General features: G+C 33.1%; 2 protein-coding genes across 3 annotated transcripts; both read left to right on the top strand.

Annotated features, from left to right (window-relative positions):
• The first annotated feature begins 371 nt into the window (after positions 1–371).
• Positions 372–18,623, top strand: LOC138321006 (chitin synthase chs-2-like). 2 transcript variants are annotated; one of them, XM_069264376.1, is made up of 14 exons: positions 372–562; positions 3,425–3,492; positions 5,188–5,362; positions 6,134–6,301; positions 7,238–8,088; positions 8,830–8,928; positions 10,656–10,805; positions 11,222–11,298; positions 11,565–11,667; positions 14,327–14,480; positions 16,419–16,553; positions 16,888–17,088; positions 17,693–17,920; positions 18,328–18,623. In XM_069264376.1, exons 4-12 carry the CDS (start codon positions 6,299–6,301, stop codon positions 16,924–16,926), a joined length of 1,611 nt encoding a protein of 536 aa, XP_069120477.1. In that variant the 5' UTR covers positions 372–562; positions 3,425–3,492; positions 5,188–5,362; positions 6,134–6,298; the 3' UTR covers positions 16,927–17,088; positions 17,693–17,920; positions 18,328–18,623. The 2 variants fall into 2 exon arrangements, with proteins under 2 accessions (XP_069120477.1, XP_069120478.1); XM_069264377.1 differs by lacking the exons at positions 16,419–16,553; positions 16,888–17,088; positions 17,693–17,920; positions 18,328–18,623 and adding an exon at positions 14,669–15,124.
• Positions 17,016–18,629, top strand: LOC138322186 (chitin synthase chs-2-like). Its single transcript, XM_069266237.1, has 3 exons — positions 17,016–17,088; positions 17,693–17,920; positions 18,328–18,629. The coding sequence occupies exons 1-3, from the start codon at positions 17,016–17,018 to the stop codon at positions 18,627–18,629; spliced, it is 603 nt and encodes a 200-aa protein (XP_069122338.1).
• Positions 18,630–27,731: the final 9,102 nt, after the last annotated feature.

Below are 27,731 nucleotides of genomic sequence, written 5' to 3' on the forward strand. Positions count from 1 at the left end.
ATAGTATTCAATGTTTAGTTTGTCTTCACATACCAGTGGATGTAGTGTTCTAGTGTTGGCTTTAAAACATTGTACCTTGTATGATATCACTACTATTATGAGTATGGTGTTCTAGTCACTAATCAGATCATAACGCTAACGCCATTGAAATTTTAACACCTTGTTGTTCCCATTTGGAAACAGTGACAATTAAAACACTCAGACATTGTTATAAAAAGGTAATTTACATCAAAAAGTTTACACGGATAATTACACTTGTGGAGGTATGTCAAGGCGATAACGATATTCGAATATCATTTAAATACCTTACAGATATTGGCAAACGATTTAAAATAACGCCAAAAATATAACAGTTTCTCGGAACAGCCCTTTTCTGATAACGATTACGTTGGTTAAACCTTACATTGAGGCAACAATATTTTAATAATGATTTGGTAGTAGTGCCATAAACCAGGTTAGGAATATTCGAGGATTTCAGCATGTTACAAAGACGCTTTGTATGTTTTGCTTATTGTATTACCTAACGAAACAGTAGAAGATATACAAGATGGCCTGTGAAAAGGTAACGATGTTTTTGCATTTTGCTGTATAAAATATTAACATAAAATCATACGATATTCAAAAAAAGAGTTGAGTATATCTAATATCTTTTTATGAAGTGATTTTATTCAAGCATATGGTTAATTATTGAAATGGAGACTTTATTCATTTATGTGTTATGAAAATAAGAATAAACATTTCTAGAAACTACTTCTTGATAAAAGACTTTGGCGATAGACAATACAAGGCAGCTCATTGTTCGTGTAAGTCAACACTAAAAGGATCTAAACCGGCGAAATTGTCTTTATATTTTGTTTTATTCATTTTGAAATGAAGTTTCATGACATGAATTTTTCGACCCAACCATTTCGCAGATAAAAAAGAAATCAACCTACATTTTGAATAGTTAAGTCGTTTTTTGCATGATCAAGGTTGTTCAAGCTTTTAGCTCTAAAACCTGAACAATAGAAATACCATCCTGCGGTGAAACTATATTTTTTCGCAAATGTGTTGAAAGAGAAAACACTATATTGTGAACATGAAGTTCATTTATGCTTCATTCTGGAGAGTAAAGGTGTAGAAAAAGACAAGAAAATTGCATAATGACTATGAAATTAGCAGTTTCTACCATAATGGGTTTTAAAAGAAACCCATCAATGAATTATACACAATATTTCAGTACATGAAGTTTTCATACAGGACCGGGATCTGGGGGTACCAACCAACAAATAGGGATAATATGTCATTGCGGATGATACAAGACGATACATAGACAATAAACCCTCATGTTAAATGGTTAGTACATTAATATTTTTCCGTACAGGGAATTTCGTACACATTACTCATGTCAATTGTTGATAATTGTATATTACCTTGAATACATTCCAATAAGCAGATAAAGCAGGTCGCATAAATAGCGATTGAGTTTCTTTTGGTGTCTGTATGAATGTCCAGAACACAATATAAAACAAAGCAAAATGAGTATGTGAAATAAATGGTGGGTTGTATGGTAGCTTGCCTAGACGTACATAACAATTAATATGACGGGTTTTTTCTTCTTTTATCTTACCAGGTGAGTTTAAGCTAGAATGTAAACGTATATCTATTATTGATTATTAATTATCAAATTATTGATATCTCTAGGTTCATTGTTGAAAGAAGTAAAACAATAGTGAAGTAACGTACAAAGAACTAAATAAACTAGTTGGCAGAAAAGATTATAATCCCGCCGACAAAATTGACACCGATACTCATTTTTGTCTGCCCACGTGAAGGGTGCGTGTATGATCTATTGACGGTACAATTGAATACAAAAGGTATGCAAAGTAGCAATTTGTTAGGTATGCATTGAGTGTGTTTTTACTTCCTGGTTAAGTCTGTACTGTGTAAATAAATCATTCGCAGATGTAAACGCAGAGAATGCCCGCCGTACTTACAAACCGCATTATACTAACAGTAGGTAACCTTGTTTATCAAGTCATATCGACTTTACCTCAATATAAAACACTTTAGAATGAATCGATTGACTTACGCATAAAATATTACTATACTTATGTGAAGTGATAATTTGTTCCCATGCAGGTAGGAAAAACGAATAGACTAGTTTAAACATTTTTACAATGCATTACTTAATTCAAACAATGAGCACATTTATATAATTAAAATGAACAATTCTATGTCTTGTCACGTTCAAAATGAATCCGGAATGTACTTTTCACATGTAAATTTTCCACGATCAATGGTCATGGTATATTTTATGTTAATAGTAGTATGTGGAAATCTGTATTTTTATTTCCATTATATTCGGTAAGCTAGTGTTTTATTTAATATAAACATCTTGATATGGTGTCATTGTGTGATTTAGTAAGACATACATGTATGTGTGACACATACGTGCACACGTTCATAAAGCAATGCATGTAATAAAAGGAAATAATGTTAAGCATGCTGTAGACTATAAATAGGGATTGGGTTGATCAGATGACATTTTTATCCCAATACACTAGAGAAATGGGTGAATACGTGCATTCGTTTGTTCATGGATAATTATTAAGAACAACCATTTAAATCTAGTTGTCTCAGCGTTGTAACAGACAGGTAGATTATAGTAAAGATAAAATGGCAGTCATACTATACATCTGTACATGTTGTGACCTTGTCATCTTTTAGTTTTATTTGGACAGAAAACACAATGGTAACCCTTACAACTTTATCACACCTTTATCTTTCTTAAAACTAAAACATAAAACTTTGCCTCAAAAACTAGTTTAAACTACTGACAGAGGAACACAATATTTTAGAGTAGAGTATTGTTTGTCTCTAAGAATGTTGCCAATGTTATGTGGTCCGTGAAACTTTTGAGCATTGTTAGAAAGAAAAAATGCGACAGAATACACCAATGCCCAAAGTATATAAAAACTTAATGCAGCAAACAATGTGGAGGGTGTTTAAGTCTACTAGAATGGAGACAGGCAGACCATCTCCACATTTTGAAATAGGACTTATAAATGAATTTTCATATTTAATTACAATTAAAGTATGTAACACATGTAGATGAAAAGGGAATTTATGTCATTTTCATGAATTATTATCTGATATGAATAAATATTTACAAAATTCAATCATTTAAGGTATTCCAAGAAATAAATTTGATTTTGCAAAATTGATATTATTATTTTGCAAAATTAATGAATTATATTCATACATTGCAATAAGCATGATGAGTTTCACTTCAAACTTGTCAATTTATAAGCAGTTAATTTCATATTCCAGTAAGTGACATTAGATAGATTTAGGGACATTTTTTATAGTATTACACAAATGAAAAACTATAAAAAATATATCAATATCTTGAAATATGTTACAAACTTGCTATTCTTCACAGCGGTATGGAAGCGTGTCCAGTGGGTATGACGCATCTTCGCACGTTAGCCAACCAACAAACAAAGTCAGGTAGGATACATATGGTATTTAATTAGAACATATTTTATCGGTGTTATCATTATTGCATTTGCCATACTCTAATTACAAGGAATAAAAAAGAAAATAAACTATTAAATTATTAATGTACTGTTTTTTTTATGATATGGCTAAGTTAAATGGTTATTTTTGAGTGCGCTGTTTGTGTTGTGCAGTATTTAGGATGTACACATCTGAGAAGACTAATTATATTAGAATCTTACATGGGTCAGTCAAGTGGAAAGGGATTTCGCAACCCGAGTGAAATATTTGGCTTGCCCGCTCTGCAAGCCTCGGGTTAACCAGCCAAAATCTTTCCAGTACAAAAAAGAAAAGTGTTCAAAGTACCATTAAATGTAAAAAGTAACAAAAGTTTATTATTTCACACATGAATTCGTATAATTTTGATTACCATGAAACTACTTTTGATTTACATCAAAGCTTAGCTCGATACAGCTAAAAATGCTGGCGCAGTGATGATTTAAGTAAAACAAATAAAAAGTGGGATAATTAAAACTTTGGCTCTACTCAAAGCGAAAATATTTTCAAAATGTCTGCCAAATTGGTAATTTATTTAAATAAATTTTGTTTGAAAACTTCTTGGATCTACGTTTATGTCGACGCGAGATTTCAAAGGACAGATGTGTGGATCCTTGACTCAATTCGATCCTTTGTGTGTATTAACTGTTATTGTTGTTGCATATGATTCATATTTTGACGGTATTATTAGTTTGGCATCTCTAACTCTTACTTATTATAAGTGTAAATGCGAGCTATGACACTTTAATATTAACACATTCTTGTTATTCTTGCTGTTATAACTTTATAACTACATGTAGTTGCAAAGTGTAGACATGAAATCTTAGTCACATAGAGCTTACATATATTTCTCATTATCTTAAAACTTGAAGGCTTTAGAATAATATTGATCATGATTTTGGGCCATTTTACCTGTCATTGTTTGTCTTTGATCCATTTAATATGTTCCGCACTGTACCGTTAATTGGATACACGTAGACTTCTTGCTTTTAAGAAGGCATATTTCCCTCTCTTAGTTACATAATAACTCAATGACGCCTGCCGGGACCTCCAGTGTTCGATGTAAAAATTAAGTTCTCGTTTGGGTTAGATGATTTATTGGTGTCGTGAAAGAAAAGGCAATATGTTTCAATCTTACCTGTCCAATTGTATAGGTGACCTTGCTTTTTGAAATAAGGTCTATGAAAAGAAAGAAACCCACATGTGTACTACTAGGACTGCTTGGGATATAATTTAAGTTAACATGTTGCAAGATACCAATGCTCTTAAATAGTCATGAAAATGTATGCATATTACAGTACCTTACATGAACACAACATATTTAGACGTAGAGAAATATTTGATATACGAGTAAATATCCCGACATATAAACACATGCCCCCCACCTCTGGGTCATGATATTGAATCCCATTGGAGGGGTTGCCAGTTACCTATGATCGTTGTTTTTTCTTCGGGTATTCCGTTTTTTTTTCAACATATGAACCACGCACACCCTTGAGTTACCCTGACTGTTCACTTAACAAGTCAAATTAAACCAAGTTATTATTGCACTATCAAAATTGAATAGTTTTTGGAAACAATGACGTTAAAATATGCTACAGTAGTCAGATTGTTAGGTCCTTACATCCCAGTACAATAATCTATTTTCAGATACTGGGATACGTTTGAGATGGATGGCCCTGCAGATTTACGGAGATGAATTAGGAATTATATAGTCGTAATTCGTATCCTGAAAGGAGTGGCATTCGTGACGTTGTCTTTGTCCCTATTACTTTGTACTGTGTGCCAGAGATTGACATTGCTGTCCCTCATTCCACAGGGTAATGTAAGTCATATTATAATGGTTAGCACCTCTGCCTTTTATTAGATACCTATTGAATATTGTTACGGTGATGCAGTGGAACCTCGATAATCCAAACATATGTGTCTTCAGCCCCAATGCGACTGAATTACGAATTTCCGGACTGTGAAATTCCAATTTCTTAGTCATTCAACATATTCATTCCTGATAATTAATTTCGTCCAGGTTGTGAGTTATTCGGAATACCACCGTCCGGATTATCGTGTGTCTATTGTATAACCAAATTTCAGACTGAGGAATGGAATGTTTTGCATTGCATATCGGCAATACAAAATGTTGCATTCTCCTTCTAGTGGGAACTATTTGTTATGAAAATTCTTTTGTCGTCACTTTTCCAAACATTGCTGAAGTTTATTCGTGTAAAATAAAGTTAGATTAATCATGAACTTTTGTGAACTTCATACAATATGCACTGGTAATTTCTTATTCCTTGGTATGTGGTCTTGTATATCTTTTATCTTTTCAAGTGAAAATTTATCCTTTGTAATAGTTTGGCAAAAGCCTTAAGTCGTAATGAGACAAAGCAGTAACTTCATTACATCTGCAGTGTTAACTTTGTTCAAATGAAGATTTTTGAAAATATTTGAATTTGTCATTTCTTTTACCATGGATGAAACTTCTGAATCTTCTTTCATAAAATCCATCAAATTAGTATTCAATTTATATATTACATGTATTACCCCAATTGCATGTGTTTACTATCATTGAATTCGAAATAGAAAATATTTTTTTAAGAACCATGGATGCCAAACCCCTAAAGTACTTGATGCCATTGACCGACTCAGACAAAGATTGGTTCTATGGATTGGAGTATGTTTTCCATATCTGTTCATATTTCTCACCGGACTCTGGAGATCCCTATTTGGAAAGACGGAGAGGCCTTCGCCTCTTATAATCTTAATGGTATAACAAACATATTTTAATCTGAATTTTTGATATCTGTTAATTTGATTTTTTAACGTGTTGCGTTAATAACAACACGTCCAAGAATTGTGTTCTAGTTCTTTAACTGAATAATACGGATCACTTATTTGATTGTACAAGGCTTACTATCTTAAGGATACAAGCATTACTACGCATAATCTACGATTCTGTTTTTTGTTTTTGGATAAATATTGTCGAACAAAACTAACGCTAAAAGAGCAACAACCGCCATTTTGTATGAGGTGTTGTCACATTTTGTAAAAACGTGTGTTAAATGAAGATAACAGATTGCAGTTGTCAACAAAATGTACTTCATGGCTATATACTTTGTGACAATGATATGATTACTGAGACATATTATTATAGAAAGTCTTAACATCATATTGTGTCGTCTATCGTCTAAAAGTTATTTCTAGAACTTTATGGCTTTATGACTATTAAGCAAATATTTTATCAATACTTAGATATAACAATGCTGTGAAAGATGATTGAGCTATATAAAATATTATTGGAATATCAATTGATGCTGAAACTTCCAATTCAAATGTATAAAGAAGGTCCTACGCTGTACCTATATTTGCAATAAATGCTTTAGCCGTTTGATATTCCTTTTTTTGCATATTACGGAGTTATGAGCTGTGACGTCAATATTTTGCTACAACGAAATTCACGTCGTTTTCTCTGAAAAGAATGGTTTTATGCTCGCAAACACATGTTTTTATATGACTGTACCGTTTTCCGATTGGTCTAGAGCATTCTGGCTGGTCTTGACAAAATGCAATGTCAACCTGATACCAATGAATACCTGTTCTGAGTATGACAATGCAAATCCGGTAACCTGGCTATCAATAGACACAGGGAATTTTGTAATGTGCAAATACAAAATAGGAGTTTCTATGACATTTATCGTTTTAGGTGCTGCTGTTAGAATCCATACCGACTGCCGGGATAGGGTTCCTGGTCTACCATTACTTACCACACTTTGACAATGTCACAGGAACAGCCATGATGAACGCCTGTGGTCTTCTGCCCGGTCTACGTAATGTTGTGTCATGGCTTAAATTTAGAAATACTGAAGCAGAAAAAGTAAAATTAAAAGGATGGGGATTAATGAGTCTTGACGTGGTAGCAGTGATCATTCAGTTTGGTTTGATACCGTACATCATACTTACGGACGTTTATCGAGATGATGTCTTGTCGGAAACCATTGGTATAGTGATATGTTTATTTGCGTGTTCTTTTATGTGTTGGGAAAACTTTTTCGAAGATTGTGAATTTATGAAGCAGCGGGTAAAAATCACCGACAAACAGCGACCAATTCTTATGATCATAGTATCATTTGTGAAAATAGGTGTTGTATTTGTCATAGGAGTTATTGAAACATCTAAAGACATCGATACTTATTTCAATATGCTTCCAATCGCATTTAGAAATATATGTCCCAAATGGATATTCGATACAAATGTATTTGTATTTATTCTCTCATCATTCATAGGATACCATGTGGCTTATACAGCATGCAAATTGAACATGCAGAAGTTTTCGTTTTCTTTACCATTATTATTAACCACCCCCATTACGTTTCTTGTCATCTATCTCAATTCCGAAAACCTCCTTCCAATAGTTCAACTGAATAGACTTAAAACCAAATGTGATTTTCCAATGGACCTGCAAACCTGCATAGCATATGTTTTTGTTCCATCCCTCTATTGGATCGGCAGGCATATATGGACTCTACAGCAGGAAAGAATGGCCAAAATTGACGCGTAAGTGTTGAGTAAGCTTTGGAATTAGTATCCAATCTTATTTCATAACATGACATTACCATAATGTTTAAATAATTAAAATAGGTGGATTCCAGGGAAATATCAAAGTAAATAAAGAAAGGAGGAACGAATTCCGCGTTTCACGATTTGTCGTGATACAATCTAACAATCGGTTTAAAAGCACCCGGTTATTTTATCTATAACCGTATGAGAGTTTCTAATCTATATGTATCTACAACTGTGTATGTTGAGAGCTTGGTTTTTATGTCAGAACTTTTAACAGACCTTTATTTACTAAATGGTATTTGGACAGTGGTGTCCTTCAATACCCAATATTGAAATAACATTGCAAAGATATGGTCATGCGTGCGGAAATTGATTTTAATTAATGATTCATGGCGAGATTGTGAAAAAACAACAATAATCATCAATGTAAAAAAAAACCGTGGTTTAATCTATTTGATTTAAATTTTCATAAATGTCAATACCCCTACATGTTGTTCAATTAAACAATTTACTTGTTTAAATCACTCCTTTAGTTAATTTCAACAACTCTAGAGATGAGCATGTAAAATGAGATTTTATTGTTTCAAGTGTATTGTTTTCCAAGTAATAATCTTATATTATCTATAACAGTAACGTCTGCCGATACATAACAATTTCTAAATACAGTAAATAAATACATAATACGAGGAATACATTACTGAGGTAACGATAGTACATTTTGATTTATTTTAATAGCTTGTTTGTTGCTCCAAAATATTGCGGAGTTCTGTTCGAGCAGCACCTTGTTCTGAATCGACGACGCCAAGATCACAAGGTCAACAAAAACACTGAAAGGTAAATGACGTAAATCAAGAGATAGTTTTCCGATATCTTATCTTATCATGTGATTGGCGTTCGATTATATACATATGTACAAGTTTTGACCAGCATACATTGTGAACCGCCAACGAACGCTAAGTTTAACTGTATCTATAGCAGATTTATTTGAATACATTTCCATCTGTTTGTCTGTTTTCCTCTATAATTTGTGTAAGTAATACTAATGTTGATTTTCCTGTCTTAAAGATACCAATAGTGATATGGTATGTTAACGGGTGACCAAAAACAGGAAGTAAAAATATTGTATTTCATGTTTTGTGAATGGAATACTGCAACCCATTATGAAAAAGTTTAAAACGCTGGCATGGAACATACCAAAACGTGTCACTGACATGGCAATCTATCTATATACATATTTTTAAAAACACAAATACAATGTTTATACAAACCCAACGATTATTCTCAAGTGTATTGATAAGCTTAACAGACACATGTCTCGGTTTTACACTTAAATTTAAATACAGTTAGATTTGGCTAGCAATTAATCTTAACATGGAAGATACGCATGCATATGTTGATGATTATAAGTGTTTGGTTAACTTCAATGAAACAATATTCAATATAGCGAATGAAAATAAAATGTTATCGTCTTCTGTTGTGTTTGTGTATAATCACTATTCTGTTGTAGCGTAATAACCCCGGAGGATATGTTTCTGATAAACGCCTATTCAGATATATCGATTATATTGCTTTGGGTTGATTTGGCTGTTTATGTTTATATATAATTCATAACAAAGAGTTAAAGTAGAGTTGATGACATGATCCTCGATCCTCATTTGCTTTTAATACTTTAATATCTTTTTATTTGTAATATAAGATATCCATAAACAGTCAAACCTACCTTAGCGACCACTTTATATAAAGATAACCTGCTTACTAAGACTACTTTTTGGATTTCAAAACAATATGATCTGTGTAAAACAAATACTTGGCGTCCTGAAGTACCGTGTTATATTGGTCCTTTGGCTGTGTTTGTTGACGTTATCCTAAATAGTATAATGCAATGGTAAATATATAAATTGATTGATATTTGGTAAAGTAATTAAGGATTAACTATAACACAAAAATCTGAGTGTACTCTAAATAATATTCGAAGTGTTATCTCAATAGCATCAAATGTATATTAAAATTAATCCTTATAATTCAAAATACTACAGATAATATCTTAAATAATCAAAATTCATTTTGGGCTTTTCTTTCTCTGTGAAATCATTACGCCGTTATCTCAGCCAATCAGAACGGCCAGCCATGTTTTTCTTTATGGGCTGATAAAGTGCATTTAAAGCCAATGAAAATTCTGGTAACTAGCAAAATTGTATTATACACGTCTAGCGTAGTTTACTCTGCATTGACTGTTATATTATGGATATGTTGTGAGGATGACATAATAGATAGAACGATTTGAAATGAAGTCAAACCATTAATATCAATTTTGTTTTGACTAACCAGAGTTCAGTTTGACCAATATTCATCAACCTAAGGAAGCTTATGACATGCACAAATCTAACATCAAGTTTTCCTTGAAAACCATCAGAAACGTTAAGGAAAGTTTATTTCCTTACTTCTGTAAGACTTTCCTTGGCTTGGATGATTTTAAGTTAATTAATATTATGTAGTAATAAGGATAAGTGCATTAATGAAGCTAAAATTGTTTTGAAAAACGTAACTATTATGGTTTTAAGGGATAAAGAAAAGGATGTTGAAAAGTCTGAAGAAACCCAGAGTGAAATATCTTCGAACAAGAACCAAACTCCACCCGTTATCTACGCATGCGCAACACTATGGCACGAGACCTCAACGGAAATGACTCAATTGATGAAATCGCTTTTCCAGTAAATTTTTCATTGAATAAAAATTTAAATGGCAATTTGTGTACTTTTCAGGATTTAAAGTGTTTTGTAGCTGAATACGTGAATCATTTTATCATCGTTAGACATGTACATCTCAAATATAACGAAAATATCTATTTAAACAAGTTATTTTAATTTGGATTCCTGGATATACATTGTAGTTGTCATTATTTTTCTTAGATTTAGTCTTCTGGAGTTGGTGATTCACGATAGTAAACATCGTGAAATTGTGTTTTATTTTGTTCTTATTCTAACACCAGTTTTTTTTCCGTAATAGTCACTAACGTTGTGGGTTACAGTGAAGTAGAGTATTGGTTTTTAACACTTATACAAATGTAATATAAACACTTCACTTATATATTGTTGTTTTTAATTATTGTTTTTATTTCTCTGTTAAGCATGGATATGGATTTTTCCATACGGAAAGCTGCAGCTTCGACCAAGGAACCGACTACAGAAACCTATGAATTCGAAAGTATGTCACAAAAAATCTTTTCTTGTTTAACAGAGTTACTTCCCTACATTTTACTTCGTCAGTATTCACGATATGAAAGGGAGGGAAGTAATTGTGGTAGGTCAAAATGCGCAATATCTAAAATAAAAAATAAGTAAATAAAATACACCAATTGACATGTTAATATCAATATTGTCTTCTATCAATTAAAAATCAAGTCTTTTTTGTTGGGATTTGCATTTTTATTAAACAAGTATAAATTTGAAAGTTTTCATTTCATTCTCCAGGTCACATATTATTCGATGATGCCTTCGAATACGACAAAGAAGAAAGGAGGGTGCCCAATAAGTTTGTGAAACAGTTTGTAGAACTGTTGCCTGATGCTGCAAGGTATTATGATGATATAATCACCTCAGTGTAAACAGTCGTACCTCTCCCTATTGTATCGAATACCATACTGTTATGATACTGTTAAAACATATAGTAAGTTAATCTTTACAAAGTAATTATATGCAGCTCCTATCCAAAAACTTTTTAACACATATGGTTTAAACATCTATTATCCATCTTTTAAGAGTTGTTTTATAGGTCGGTCAACAAACAATGTATCGCGATTCAGTGCCAAATGCACTTTGTTTGGAAATGAAACAAATTACTCAATCTTCATTAATACGTTGGATGATAAATGTTGTGTGGATATGAAACTGCCATATGAAGGATTAATAAATTTTTTTCCCAATATTAATGTTGCAAAATATTCAGTGTTATATGTATGAGATCACGTTGATATTTTTTTTGAAAAGTTATAAGGGCTCCTGCTCCATTGTTTTGGTTTATCGTGGTTTTTACCTTTCAAATAAGACTCCTCACAGGTATCTATCATGAAGAAAAACTCGTTTTAAATTTATTTTAACTATAACACATATGCTGGGCGTCTTGTATTATACACATGCTTAGTAAACAGACGGTGTTAAGCATTGATGACATAAACCATATGCCCAGGTAACTAGTGGTCAACGATATCTACATGTGTATCTATCACGACCTTGCTAAAAGGCACTGTGGTATCATAGTATTGTCGAGGGATGGAAAAGTGCCCGAGCTAAAGGCAATGGCTCATATATCACAAGACAACACTATGAGGCTATAGTGTCCTCTCAACCCCAATTTGACGTCCTGGATCATGCAATCTTTTCATTTACGTCTTGTAATAGTGACATCATAAGTGAGTCATATTGAATCTCTCGCCATTTAAAAAATGTGCTACCTTTTTACAATAAGAGTTACTTTAAAAATAATGATAATCTATTTCTTCAATAGGGTGTTACCTCCCCTTAGCATCATAAACCCCAGTCATAGATAATGTGTAGTGATCACTTTGTTTGTATATACTATCTGTATCAAGAGAGGACTAAGATGTCCAATGTCCAATACTATTGACATACTTATATATTTTTGTCAATAAAATATTTTGAAATTTTTGAACTGTATCTTGGGCGACTTTGATAGTTATGGCAGAGTAACCATGTGTGTAGCCAATCAGCAGCTATTATTCTATATTTTGATACTCGCGAATCAAAAACATTACCACCATTTTGAGAATCGCAATACTTACGATGCATAGATTTTAATGTTACAAGCACAAATTAGAGTCGAACATGATGTTTTGCAGTATTACTAAATCAAGTTTATTTACATCTACAGTGTAGTAAATTGAGTACACATTGTCAGACCATTAAGTCAAATTGTGGTCTACACACTTTTTCATAAATACGGCATAAATAACACGAATTTTACAGTGCAGAAAATTCTGTGTTGTAACTATGGTTTATTAGCATGATACATGTTTTTCTGCCCATTTGAATGATTTTCACAGATTAATTCATCAAAACAGATGGTTTTCAATAGATTACTGAAGATACATAGCATGTAAAAATATTTCGCCCAGTTATGGCACAGTAAGATAAAGATATTTCTTATCTTATTCATGTCAAGACAGTCTGCACTTACAGTATAATTATATGACGTCACGACGACAACATATGACAATGCTGAAGAAAGTAGAATTTAAAAAAAGGAACGAAAAATCACTAAAATAGCAAACGACTCATAAAATAGACTTCTTCTAACAGATTTTGGTATTTATACAAAAAACCTTTAGTATATGTTTATATTTTACAGTATCCCTAGTCTGACATGTAATGGTGAAGATATCTTCAGCTACCCTCGTGCAGTCACAATTTACCTGTATAAGTTATAAACAGCATCTATATGAAAATCAACAAATATAATAATATGTTTTGCATGGAAACGACCATTGAACAAATTTATGTGGCTGTTGGCATAAGATTCAAAATTGTTTTGTATTTATTTCTAACAACACAAACATGTTTTCTTTGAGTCTTATCTTATATAGCTTGTTAATAATAACAAAATGATCATGATATCTACAACTGACCCTTTGACCTTTTTATCATTTCACTCTTGTTAAGCTCTGTTGCTTCCATGGAGATTTCGGCGTGATAATTTCAGCTCGTATCCAATGATGAAAGGGTTTGCCTTAAGGGACCAATTAGCTCCGATACAGATAAAGAATAAATGTTACGATAATGTAATAACCCCAAGCGGTCACTTGAATCGAATAACGGATTTTCTAATTATTGATAGGAGGTGGATTCAATAGATATGTTCACGGTACATTTCCAACATAAATTAACAGAAAGGTATGGCAATACCTTGATCAATATATGCATTTTTCGTTTCCACGAGTTTTCAATGGCAAAAAAAAGTTTCCTGAAATGAATCTGAACTTTTTCAATAACAGCCATATTAACCCGGTTCGTCCTGATTTAATATCTGTAAATAAAGAAATTAAATCTCCAAAGTCGCCATAAACAAACTGGGTTAGATATGAAGACAACACTTATCATTTTAAAAGATAATATATATTTATTTGCAGTCAAATTATCTGTATCAGTATAAATGACTCACATTCATGATTATTGATACGTATGAAACATTTTCTTTATTTTTGTAATATCGCCCACAGTGCTGCACATGATACTAAGATAGAGATAGATGATCCGATGAAGTATGCTATCCCATACGGCGGCCAGTTGGTGTACGAACTTCCAGGTGGAAGTCTCCTCTATGTACACCTGAAAGACAAAAATGTAATACGTCACCGAAAGCGATGGTCACAGGTAAGTATCGTCATCAAGAACATCCATAGTATCCATGGAAAAGGGTTTTGAAACAAACATATAAGAATCGGTTTTTCATGCAGTGCAACTTGGACTATACCAGAACTTCAGTTATATCGATCATTTAATTGATTTAAACAAAATCTAACGAAGATTGACTTTCTGTATTTCGTTATTTATTCTGGTAGGTTATGTACATGAATTACTTACTTGGGTTTCGGATCGGACTGGATGCTGAGAAAACTGTCAAGGATGACCAATATGGCAAGAAAGTGCTCAAGTTTAAATTTGAAAAAGTAAATAATTCAATTATTGTTCAATAGATACGTATATATAATAACTAAAATGACGGTATATTAAGTTTTAGACGTAATTATCAGCATTTGTAAGTTACATTGCGTCTAAAAGAAAATCAAGTGGAATGCGATACAGCAAATGAAAACATGGCTATGATGTCATCTTTTGTTGTCCCCAGTACTTTATTTAGACTATTGTTCAAGTACTTATTCTGTCCGTAGATTAGTAGACCTTTCACTGTACATTAGTTTACCTGTAGCTGTAGATTAGTTTCAACTAATCAACAGTTCCAGGTAAACTTATGTACAATGAAAGGTGACACTACATGCAGCATTGTAAAATTGGACAGATAAATAACAAGTAGATGTATTCAAATTTAACATAAATGTTAATAGAAAACTTCAATAAAACATATTACATATTTTCTGTTTTATATATTGATTCGTGGACATCAGCATTAATCCAATCACATCAACCACAACGCATAAAATTACTCCTTGTGCTGAACATCAAGACTCTTCAGTATTTCGACAGCACAGGCATTCCTTCAACGATGTTTTGATTTTAAATAGAAATTTGTACGTTCTTTCTTTGAAAATTGAATGAATGCTTTTGGTGTATTTCCCAATAATTTCACTGTTAATTGCCTCATTTCTTGAATACATACACGTAACACTTTAATCCACATTTTCCTTATTGAATAATTTCGGTATAATTCCTTATCTAAGAATCACAAAAAGCCTTATGAACACGTTTGAAATTTTAAGTCTTTCTTCATCACTTTGCCGTTTTCACTGAATTTCAATGTAATTTCCTTTAGAATCCAATAAATCTTGATATTATGTTTTAGGACCAATCATATTCTTCATTTCATAACGTAGAGCGATATATTCAAAATTAATACGTTTCCATGCTAATCCTATATCTTTTGAATTTCCGACAAGTTATATCCAAGTGAATGGTCTGCCTCTGACATAAAGAGCAGTTGAATTAACATATCACAAAATAAACTCTCTTATCGGAAATTTGATAAACATTTTAGATAGTTTGACTTGGTAAAGATCTGATCTGCACTGTCTGCCATGTTGCCTCTTGTACTGCTCCACTCAGAATGAAGAGAACTCAAACTCAAAAAAATTCTTTGGTAATAACTTTGGTATGGAATTTCATGAAAAATTCATGCGATGCATGCACGACCAGTGTAGACATATTACAACAATTACTATGCTGACATGTTCAGTGTCAAAGGTGGTCGAAGGCCTTACCTGTAGCTGTAGATTAGTTACACAATAGCCATAGTGAGCACTGTACATCAAAGTGCCATGTTATAAGTAAGAAAACACCTCAAACTGTAGATTAGTCAAGATAATGAATAATGTTCGGCACTTCGGGCCTCGCATTGTCCATTATCTTGACTAATCTACAGTTTTCGGTGTTTCTCTTATACATAATCGATTTTTTTTTCATCAGAGAATTTAATCTTAGTATATGCTATAAACACTACACTACACATGATAACTGAGGAAGTCAGCGCTTGCTTATCTTTACAGTTTGTACGATATCAACTATAATCAATTAATACCGGAAGAAAAAAAACCCTAAAATTATAGGTTATTTTCATATGATTTTCAAAATTTTAAGGCTCACAACACGTTTATTCTGGCTCTTAATGGTGATTTGGATTTCACTCCTGATGCCGTCCGAATGTTGGTAGACAAGATGAGGAAAAACCACAAAGAGGGGCGTCCTGTGGCAGGATATATCCTATTGGCAATGGTAACATTCAATCATACATATACATTATCTCTAGAGGGTTATGCTGCGAAGAATATAAAATGAAATAATTAAACAAATGGAATTTTATATAAAAGCGTATCAGATGTAAAATTGATTTATATAAACAATTGTATCGTGGTGAGTGAATTCAGTAATGATAGCCGTTTATAGTTAATCGTTTATTTGAGACATTAATGTTAAGGCTTTTGGGTACTATTGAATCGGGTGAAACTGAAAATATGATTTAAATGTACGCATCAGGAATGAAAATATGTGACTGCATGTCCTGATCTAGTGATTGATGATGAGGATATAATTTGTAATTGTGTCCTAGGTCCGATGGTGTGGTATCAGAAGTTTGAATATGCTGTAGCACACTGGCTTCAGAAGTCTACGGAACACATCCTTGGCTGCGTGCTATGTAGCCCGGGATGTTTCAGCTTGTTCAGAGGATCTGCACTAATGGACGACAATGTGATGCGGAAGTATGCCATCCTCCCAAGTGAGGCTGTTCATTACCTCATGTATGATATGGGTAGGTTTAGTTTTGATGGAGTTAAATCGAGTCGCAAAAGATATCAGCTAAACGTAGTAATATTTGTCAACCGTTACGTACTGAACAATTTAATGTTGAATATCAATGCGGATTTTTATAATGCGGATCGCACTGTTTTCTGCCGTTGTCCTAGTGTAATTACCTCATTTTAAGTCACCAATATAAATATTCTAACGGTAATACTGTTGTTTTTTAACTTTTGATTTAATTTTAATTTTGGAATGGTAGTAGCCCTTTAACAAATGGAATAAACATATATGCTATAATAACTTGAAACCTATGTTGTATGATGCAAGTAAACTACCATTGTTTTGCGATACAGTTAAAATAACAATCAAATCGTAGATGAATTGGATATCTTTACTACCTCAAACTATTGCTGATTTGTTGGGGACTCAGGCTTCAAGAACATCAAAAACTAATTTTCTTATAGCATGACTCGTTCATAACAAATACATTGACGACACATACTTATCTACGTCTTCTGAACGAAAGGTTATATTGAAAGTCTTTGATAATTGGGTTTGAACTGCTTCTTGATTTTGTTTAAACTATTTTCAATACTGAATATTCATATTAAAAGGTGAAGACCGCTGGCTTTGTACTCTACTTCTTAAGCAAGGTTATCGTGTCGACTATGCCGCGGCGGCCGACGCTTACACATTTGCTCCAGAAGGATTCGACGAGTTTTTCAACCAGAGACGACGATGGATGCCCTCTACAATTGCTAATATCATGGATCTATTGCAGGACGCAGATGCGACAGTGAAGAAGAATGATAACATAAGCCGACTGTACATTATATACCAGGGTAGATCTACGATTTTATTATATGTACCTTGTCTTTCGCTTAAAAGTATGAATTACATTGAACGGGTTTATGATCAATTGCAACATCGATATTCCATGGGTTACTATCACTGACGTGATATCCACGCCTGGACTATTGTAAAACTGAAGGCAGTTCATGAGAATATCACAGGCCCGCAGGAACTTCCTTTGAAGATTACTGAGAGAGTGATGCCCTACTTCAAAGCAACAGTCAACCACAGTGTAATGTTATACAATGTCATAAGGATCAAATTACCTGTGGCTTCTGTTGCCCACAGTTTTACTTTGAAATAGTCCAGGGGTGGTTAAAACGTCAGTGATAACAACCCCTGGAGTATTGAGAATGTATCAGTTGAGAGTTTTTACGTTTATATATTCTTTTAACAGGGACACTTATGCTGTCCACGATGATTGGACCTGCCACGGTGCTGATGATGATCGCTGGCGCTATACTGACGGTGTTTCAAGTTGGCCTTATGGAATCATATTACATAGCTTGTTTACCTGCAGCGGCCTTTTTTTCTACTTTGTTTCTGGGTTCCACAGAGTTTTCAATTATTCCTGGCAAAACTCCTAAGTGCATTTTACATGTTGATGATGACTGTGGTCCTGGTTGGGTGTATAGTGACTGCAGTGGAAGAAAACCCGTTTCATCCCAGCGTCATATTTCTTGCGGGTTTGGTTATTAGGGCTTTTCACTTTTTGGTGAAAAGACCTATTGTTTTCGTTAAGTTTCTTATTAGGGCTTTTCACTATTTGGTGAAAAGACCTATTGTTTTCGTTAAGTTTCTTTTCTTATTAGGGCTTTTCACTATTTGTGAAAAGACCTATTGTTTTCGTTAAGTTTCTTATTAGGGCTTTTCACTTTTTGGTGAAAAGACCTATTGTTTTCGTTAAGTTTCTTATTCTTATTATTATTATTATTCTTCTTCCTGTTTTTGTGAACGCTCTATCGGTCAAACGGTAAGACATAGGATAAAAATGATTTCAGTATGTTTAAACCATGTATCTGAAGGTGTTCCATGAACAAAATTAAGTAGGTCAAAAATTCCAAAATGGCCGCCATGACGTAAAACCTAAAAACACAAACTCTGCTATAATTCAAAAAGTATGAAAGCTATTTCAAATCTGAAGGTATTTTATTGTAGGGAATGAACATATCTAACTTTTACCCATGACATGTTTTCCACAAAATATATGTCTGTTAAAAAGCTCGCTATGAGGTCAAAGTTTACGAAAAGTGACTATTTTTAGATTTTTTTTTATTATTCATTTTTCCCCCAGCTTTTTTTAATACATCGATTCAGTATGTCATTTTGAAGGTTTGGATGTCTTCAAAAATAAAATTGGTCCACTAATTAATTTTTTATGACGTAATTAATATTTAACTAAGATTTTTTTGCAAATTTCGATAATTATATTTTAAACATCTCCTCTGATTCCACCAGTCCGATCAAGCCCAAACTTACACAAGATCTTCAACTGATTACCGTGACTAATTCTTGTCAATATGGTGTTGATTCAAATTCAAATATGGCCGCAATGACGTCACTTCCGGTTTAACCTAGACAGCCACAACTCGTTAACCACTGAGCTAATTTCTTTCAGTTTTTTATATGTTGTGTAGAATAGCATACTGAGAAACTTTGTAATTGTACATTTTTCTCTAAAATGTCAACTTCCGGTTGTTTATTGACTCAATGTGCAAAATCGCCGTTTTCGGTGAAAATCACGAAAAAATCTTCTTCTCAAGTTCTACATAGTATAGAGGCTTCATGTTTTGCATGAAGTAAGCTTAGGTAGTTGACTATCGGGTTTGAAAAAATAAACGAGCTTGACCTTCATCCAAGGTCACAAAGTGCGTGTGATTGTAGAGTTATGAAAATAATCCTGTGAAAATTCAGCTCATTGAGACAGCCGTAGCTCGTTAACCACAAAGCCAATTACTTTCATTTTTGGATATGTTATGTAGAATAAAAATGAAACAATTCATTTAATTACAACTTTTCTGTAAAACGTCAACTTACCGGTTGGAAATAAGGGACAAAGTTCAAAAATGCAATTTTTTCGACAAAATCATTAAAAAATCTTCTTCTCAATTTCTAGAAGGCCTAGAGACCTAATATTAAGCATGGAGCATGCTGACATAAATGCCTACCAAGTTTGTTAATGTGATTGACCTTGACCTATATCAAAGGGCACTCGGGCTAACAATCCTAAAATCTTCAAATGACTTATTGTAAAGTTCTGAAAGGCCTAAGACCTGGTATTGGACTTTTGGTATGTTGAAACTTATAAGCGCTACCAAGTGTTTTATGAATGACCTTGAACGGAGTAGCTTTTAGGTGAAAAGCCCGTCAAATTGTCCCGGTGACAATTTCTAGCTTTTCTTATTATTATTATTCTTATTATTATTATTATTCTTCTTCTTATTATATTTCTTCCATGTTTTTGTGAACGCTCTATCGGTCAAACGGTAAGACATAGGATAAAAATGATTTCAGTATGTTTAAACCAAACATCTGAAGGTGATCCATGAACAAAATTAAGTAGGTCAAAAAATCCAAAATGGCCGCCATGACGTAAAACCTTAAAACACAAAAAATGCTATAACTCAAAAAGTATGAAAGCTTTTTCAAATCTGAAGGTATGTTATTGTAGGGAATGAACATATCTAACTTTTACCCATGACATGTTTCCACAAAATATGTCTCGTTAAAAAGCTCGCTATGAGGTCAAAGTTTACCAAAAGTGACTATTTTTAGATTTTTTTTTATTATTCATTTTTTCTCCAACTTTTTTCAATACATCGATTCCGGATGTCATTTTGAAGGTTTGGATGTCTTCAAAAATCAAATTGGTCCACTAATTAATTTTTTTATGACGTAATTAATATTTAACTAAGATTTTTTTTGCAAATTTCGACAATTATATTTTAAACATCTCCTCTGATTCCACCAGACCAATCAAGCCCAAACTCACACAAGATCTTCAACTGATTACCGTGACTAATTCTTGTTAATATGGTGTTGATTCAAATTCAAATATGGCCGCAATGACGTCACTTCCGGTTTAACCTAGACAGCCATAACTCGTTAACCACTGAGCCAATTTCTTTCATTTTTTTATATGTTATGTAGAATAGCATACTGAGAAACTTTGTAATTGTACATTTTTCTCTAAAATGTCAACTTCCGGTTGTTTATTGACTCATAGTGCAAAATCGCCGTTTTCGGTGAAAATCACGAAAAAATCTTCTTGTCAAGTTCTACATGGTATAGAGGCTTCATGATTTGCATGAAGTAAGCTTAGGTAGTTGACTATCGGGTTTGAAAAAATAAACGAGCTTGACCATCATCCAAGGTCACAGAGTGCGTGTGATTGTAGAGTTATGAAAATAATCCTGTGAAAATTCAGCTCATTGAGACAGCCGTAGCTCGTTAACCACACAGCCAATTACTTTCATTTTTGGATATGTTATGTAGAATCAAAAATGAAACAATTAATTTAACAACCACTTTTCTGTAAAACGTCAACTTCCGGTTGGAAATAAGGGACAAAGTTCAAAAATGCAATTTTTCAATTTTTCGACAAAATCATTAAAAAATCTTCTTGTCAATTTCTAGAAGGCATAGAGACCTAATTTTAAGCATGAAGCATGCTGATATCGATGTCTACCAAGTTTTTTAATGTGATTGACCTTGACCTATATCAAAGGGCACTCGGGCTAACAATCCTAAAATCTTCAAATGACTTATTGTAAAGTTCTGAAAGGCCTACGGCCTGGTATTGGACTTTTGGTACGTTGAAACTAAGCGCTACCAAGTGTGTTATAAATGACCTTGAACGGAGTAGCTTTTAGGTGAAAAGCCCGTCAAATTGTCCCGGTGACAATTTCTAGTTCTTATTATTATTATTCTTATTATTATTATTCTTCTTCCTGTTTTTGTGAACGCTCTATCGGTCAAACGGTAAGACATAGGATAAAAATGATTTCAGTATGTTTAAACCATGTATCTGAAGGTGTTCCATGAACAAAATTAAGTAGGTCAAAAATTCCAAAATGGCCGCCATGACGTAAAACCTAAAAACACAAACTCTGCTATAATTCGAAAAGTATGAAAGCTATTTCAAATCCGAAGATATTTTATTGTAGGGAATGAACATATCTAACTTTTACCCATGACATTTTTCCACAAAATATGTCTCGTTAAAAAGCTCGCTATTAGGTCAAAGTTTACCAAAAATGACTATTTTTAGATTTTTTTTTATTATTCATTTTCCCCCCAACTTTTTTCAATACATCGATTCAGGATGTCATTTTGAAGGTTTGGATGTCTTCAAAAATAAAATTGGTCCACTTATTAATTTTTTATGACGTAATTAATATTTAACTAAGATTTTTTTGCAAATTTCGACAATTATATTTTAAACATCTCCTCTGATTTCACCAGTCCGATCAAGCCCAAACTCACACAAGATCTTCCACTTATTACCGTGACTAATTCTTGTTAATATGGTGTTGATTCAAATTCAAATATGGCCGCAATGACGTCACTTCCGGTTTAACCTAGACAGCCATAACTCGTTAACCACTGAGCCAATTTCTTTCATTTTTTTATATGTTATGTAGAATAGCATACTGAGAACCTTTGTAATTGTACATTTTTCTCTAAAATGTCAACTTCCGGTTGTTTATTGACTCATACTGCAAAATCGCCATTTTCGGTGAAAATTACGAAAAATTCTTCTTGTCAAGTTCTACATGGTATAGAGCCTTGATGTTTTGCATGAAGTAAGCTTAGGTAGTTGACTATCGGGTTTGAAAAAATAAACGAGTTTGACCTTCATCCAAGGTCACAGAGTGCGTGTGATTGTAGAGTTATGAAAATAATCCTGTGAAAATTCAGCTCATTGAGACAGCCGTAGCTCGTTAACCACACAGCCAATTTCTTTCATTTTTGGATATGTTATGTAGAATAAAAAATGAAACAATTAATTTAATTATCACTTTTCTGTAAAACGACAACTTCCGGTTTGAAATAAGGGACAAAATTCAAAAATGCAATTTTTCGACAAAATCATTAAAAAATCTTCTTCTCAATTTCTAGAAGGCCTAGAGACCTAATATTAGGCATGAAGCAGGCTGACATAAATGCCTACAACGTTTGTTAATGTGATTGACCTTGACCTATATCAAAGGGCACTCGGGCTAACAATCCTTAAATCTTCAAATGACTTATTGTAAAGTTCTGAAAGGCCTGGTATTGGACTTTTGGTAAGCTGAAACTAAGCGCTACCAAGTGTGTTATGAATTACCTTGAACGGAGTAGCTTTTAGGTGAAAAGCCCGTCAAATTGTCCCGGTGACAATTTCTAGTTCTTATTATTAGGGCTTTTCACTTTTTGGTGAAAAGACCTATTGTTTTCGTTAAGTTTCTTATTAGGGCTTTTCACTATTTGTGAAAAGACCTATTGTTTTCGTTAAGTTTCTTATTCTTATTATTATTATTATTCTTCTTCCTGTTTTTGTGAACGCTCTATCGGTCAAACGGTAAACATAGGATAAAAATGATTTCAGTATGTTTAAACCAAACATCTGAAGGTGATCCATGAACAAAATTAAGTAGGTCAAAAAATCCAAAATGGCCGCCATGACGTAAAACCTTAAAACACAAAAAATGCTATAACTCAAAAAGTATGAAAGCTTTTTCAAATCTGAAGGTATGTTATTGTAGGGAATGAACATATCTAACTTTTACCCATGACATGTTTCCACAAAATATGTCTCGTTAAAAAGCTCGCTATTAGGTCAAAGTTTACCAAAAGTGACTATTTTTAGATTTTTTTTTATTATTCATTTTTTCTCCAACTTTTTTCAATACATCGATTCCGGATGTCATTTTGAAGGTTTGGATGTCTTCAAAAATCAAATTGGTCCACTAATTAATTTTTTATGACGTAATTAATATTTAACTAAGATTTTTTTGCAAATTTCGACAATTATATTTTAAACATCTCCTCTGATTCCACCAGTCCGATCAAGCCCAAACTCACACAAGATCTTCAACTGATTACCGTGACTAATTCTTGTTAATATGGTGTTGATTCAAATTCAAATATGGCCGCAATGACGTCACTTCCGGTTTAACCTAGACAGCCATAACTCGTTAACCACTGAGCTAATTTCTTTTATTTTTTTATATGTTGTGTAGAATAGCATACTGAGAAACTTTGTAATTGTACATTTTTCTCTCTAAAATGTCAACTTCCGGTTGTTTATTGACTCATAGTGCAAAATCGCCGTTTTCGGTGAAAATCACGAAAAAAATCTTCTTCTCAAGTTCTACATAGTATAGAGGCTTCATGTTTTGCATGAAGTAAGCTTAGGTAGTTGACTATCGGGTTTGAAAAAATAAACGAGCTTGACCTTCATCCAAGGTCACAGAGTGCGTGTGATTGTAGAGTTATGAAAATAATCCTGTGAAAATTCAGCTCATTGAGACAGCCGTAGCTCGTTAACCACAAAGCCAATTACTTTCATTTTTGAATATGTTATGTAGAATCAAAAATGAAACAATTCATTTTGTTACAACTTTTCTGTAAAACGTCAACTTCCGGTTGGAAATAAGGGACAAAGTTCAAAAATGCAATTTTTTGACAAAATCATTAAAAAATCTTCTCCTCAATTTCTAGAAGGCCTAGAGACCTAATATTAAGCATGGAGCATGCTGACATAAATGCCTACCAAGTTTGTTAATGTGATTGACCTTGACCTATATCAAAGGGCACTCGGGCTAACAATCCTAAAATCTGCAAATGACTTATTGTAAAGTTCTGAAAGGCCTAAGACCTGGTATTGGACTTTTGGTAAGTTGAAACTAAGCGCTACCAAGTGTGTTATGAATGACCTTGAACGGAGTAGCTTTTAGGTGAAAAGCCCGTCAAATTGTCCCGGTGACAATTTCTAGTTCTTATTATTATTATTCTTATTAGGGCTTTTCACTTTTTGGTGAAAAGACCTATTGTTTTCGTTAAGTTTCTTATTAGGGCTTTTCACTTTTTGTGAAAAGACCTATTGTTTTCGTTAAGTTTCTTATTCTTCTTATTATTATTATTCTTATTATTCTTCTTCCTGTTTTTGTGAACGCTCTCTCGGTCAAACGGTAACACACAGGTTAAAAATGATTTCAGTATGTTTTAACCAAACATCTGAAGGTGTTCCATGAACAAAATTAAGTAGGTCAAAAATTCCAAAATGGCCGCCATGACGTAAAACCTTAAAACCACAAAAACTGCTTTAACTCAAAAAATATGAAAGCTATTGCAAATCTGAAGGTATTTTATTGTAGGGAATGAACATATCTAACTTTTACCCATGACATGTTTCCACAAAATATGTCTTGTTAAAAAGCTCGCTAGAGGTCAAAGTTTACAAAAAAGTGACTATTTTTAGAATTTTTTTTATTATTCAATTTTTTCCAAATTTTTTCCATTGCATCGATGCAGTATCTCATTCTGAAGGCTTTGATGTCTTCAAATTAAAAATTAGTCCACTAAATAATTTTTTATGACGTAATTAATATTTAACTAAGATTTTTTTTTCAAATTTCGACAATTATATTTTAAACATCTCCTCTGATTCCACCAGTGCAATCAAGCCCAAACGCACTACAAATCTTCCACTTGTCACCGTGACCAATTCTTGTTAATATGGTGTTGATTCAAATTCAAATATGGCCGCAATGACGGCACTTCCGGTTTAACCTAGACATCCATAACTCGTTAACCACTGAGCCAATTCCTTTCATGTTTTTTTGTATGTTATGTAGAATAGCATACTGAGAAACTTTGTAATTGTACATTTTTCTCTAAAATGTCAACTTCCGAATGATCATTGACTCATAATGGAAATTCGCCATTTTCGGTGAAAATCACGAAAAAAATCTTCTTGTCAAGTTCTACATAGTATAGAGGCTTCATGATTAGCATGAAGTAAGCTTAGGTAGTTGACTATCGGGTTTGAAAAAATAAACGAGCTTGACCGTCATCCAAGGTCACAGAGTGCGTGTGATTGTAGAGTTATGAAAATAATCCTGTGAAAATTCAGCTCATTGAGACAGCCGTAGCTCGTTAACCACAAAGCCAATTACTTTCATTTTTGGATATGTTATGTAGAATCAAAAATGAAACAATTCATTTTGTTACAACTTTTCTGTAAAACGTCAACTTCCGGTTGGAAATAAGGGACAAAGTTCAAAAATGCAATTTTTCGACAAAATCATTAAAAAATCTTCTTCTCAATTTCTAGAAGGCCTAGAGACCTAATATTAAGCATGAAGCATGCTGACATAAATGCCTACCAAGTTTGTTAATGTGATTGACCTTGACCTATATCAAAGGGCACTCGGGCTAACAATCCTAAAATCTTCAAATGACTTATTGTAAAGTTCTGAAAGGCCTAAGACCTGGTATTGGACTTTTGGTACGTTGAAACTAAGCGCTACCAAGTGTTTTATAAATGACCTTGAACGAAGTAGCTTTTAGGTGAAAAGCCCGTCAAATTGTCCCGGTGACAATTTCTAGTTCTTATTATATTATTATCTTATTCTTATTATTATTATTCTTCTTCCTGTTTTTGTGAACGCTCTATCGGTCAAACGGTAAGACATAGGATAAAAATGATTTCAGTATGTTTAAACCAAACATCTGAAGGTGATCCATGAACAAAATTAAGTAGGTCAAAAAATCCAAAATGGCCGCCATGACGTAAAACCTTAAAACACAAAAACTGCTATAACTCAAAAAGTATGAAAGCTATTTCAAATCTGAAGGTATTTTATTGTAGGGAATGAACATATCTAACTTTTACCCATGACATGTTTCCACAAAATATGTCTCGTTAAAAAGCTCGCTAGAGGTCAAAGTTTACAAAAAAGTGACTATTTTTAGAATTTTTTTATTATTCAATTTTTTCCAAACTTTTTGCATTAAATCGATGCAGTATCTCATTCTGAAGGTTTTGATGTCTTCAAATTAAAAATTGGTCCACTAAATAATATTTTATGACGTAATTAATATTTAACTAAGATTTTTTTGCAAATTTCGACAATTATATTTTAAACATCTCCTCTGATTCCAACAGTCCGATCAAGCCCAAACTCACACAAGATCTTCCACTTATCACCGTGACCAATTCTTGTTAATATGGTGTTGATTCAAATTCAAATATGGCCGCAATGACGTCACTTCCGGTTTAACCTAGACAGCCATAACTCGTTAACCACTGAGCCAATTCCTTTTATTTTTTTTATATGTTATGTAGAATAGAATACTGAGAAACTTTGTAATAGTACATTTTTCTCTAAAATGTCAACTTCCGGTTGATCATTGACTCATAATGCAAAATCGCCGTTTTCGGTGAAAATCACGAAAAAAACTTCTTGTCAAGTTCTACATGGTATAGAGGCTTGATGTTTTGCATGAAGTAAGCTTAGGTAGTTGACTATCGGGTTTGAAAAAATAAACGAGCTTGACCTTCATCCAAGGTCACAGAGTGCGTGTGATTGTAGAGTTATGAAAATAATCCTGTGAAAATTCAGCTCATTGAGACAGCCGTAGCTCGTTAACCACACAGCAGCAATTACTTTCATTTTTGGATATGTTATGTAGAATAAAAAATGAAACAATTATTTTGTTACACTTTTCTGTAAAACGTCAACTTCCGGTTGGAAATAAGGGACAAAGTTCAAAAATGCAATTTTTCGACAAAATCATTAAAAAATCTTCTTC

The sequence above is a fragment of the Argopecten irradians genome, chromosome 4 (assembly GCF_041381155.1).
Source record: "Argopecten irradians isolate NY chromosome 4, Ai_NY, whole genome shotgun sequence".
NCBI classification, from domain to species: Eukaryota; Metazoa; Mollusca; class Bivalvia; order Pectinida; family Pectinidae; genus Argopecten; species Argopecten irradians.

What these genes read in the sequence shown, in the direction of transcription:
- LOC138321006 (XM_069264376.1), top strand. An exon ending in AGAATGGCCAAAATTGACGC is followed by an intron (nt 8,089 to 8,829) that starts GTAAGTGTTGAG and finishes TTATTTTAATAG; the next exon opens with CTTGTTTGTTGCTCCAAAAT. An exon ending in TTGATGAAATCGCTTTTCCA is followed by an intron (nt 10,806 to 11,221) that starts GTAAATTTTTCA and finishes TTCTCTGTTAAG; the next exon opens with CATGGATATGGATTTTTCCA.
- LOC138322186 (XM_069266237.1), top strand. Translation starts at nt 17,016, where the DNA reads ATGGACGACAATGTGATGCGGAAGTATGCCATCCTCCCAAGTGAGGCT. An exon ending in TTACCTCATGTATGATATGG is followed by an intron (nt 17,089 to 17,692) that starts GTAGGTTTAGTT and finishes TCATATTAAAAG; the next exon opens with GTGAAGACCGCTGGCTTTGT. An exon ending in ACTGTACATTATATACCAGG is followed by an intron (nt 17,921 to 18,327) that starts GTAGATCTACGA and finishes TTCTTTTAACAG; the next exon opens with GGACACTTATGCTGTCCACG.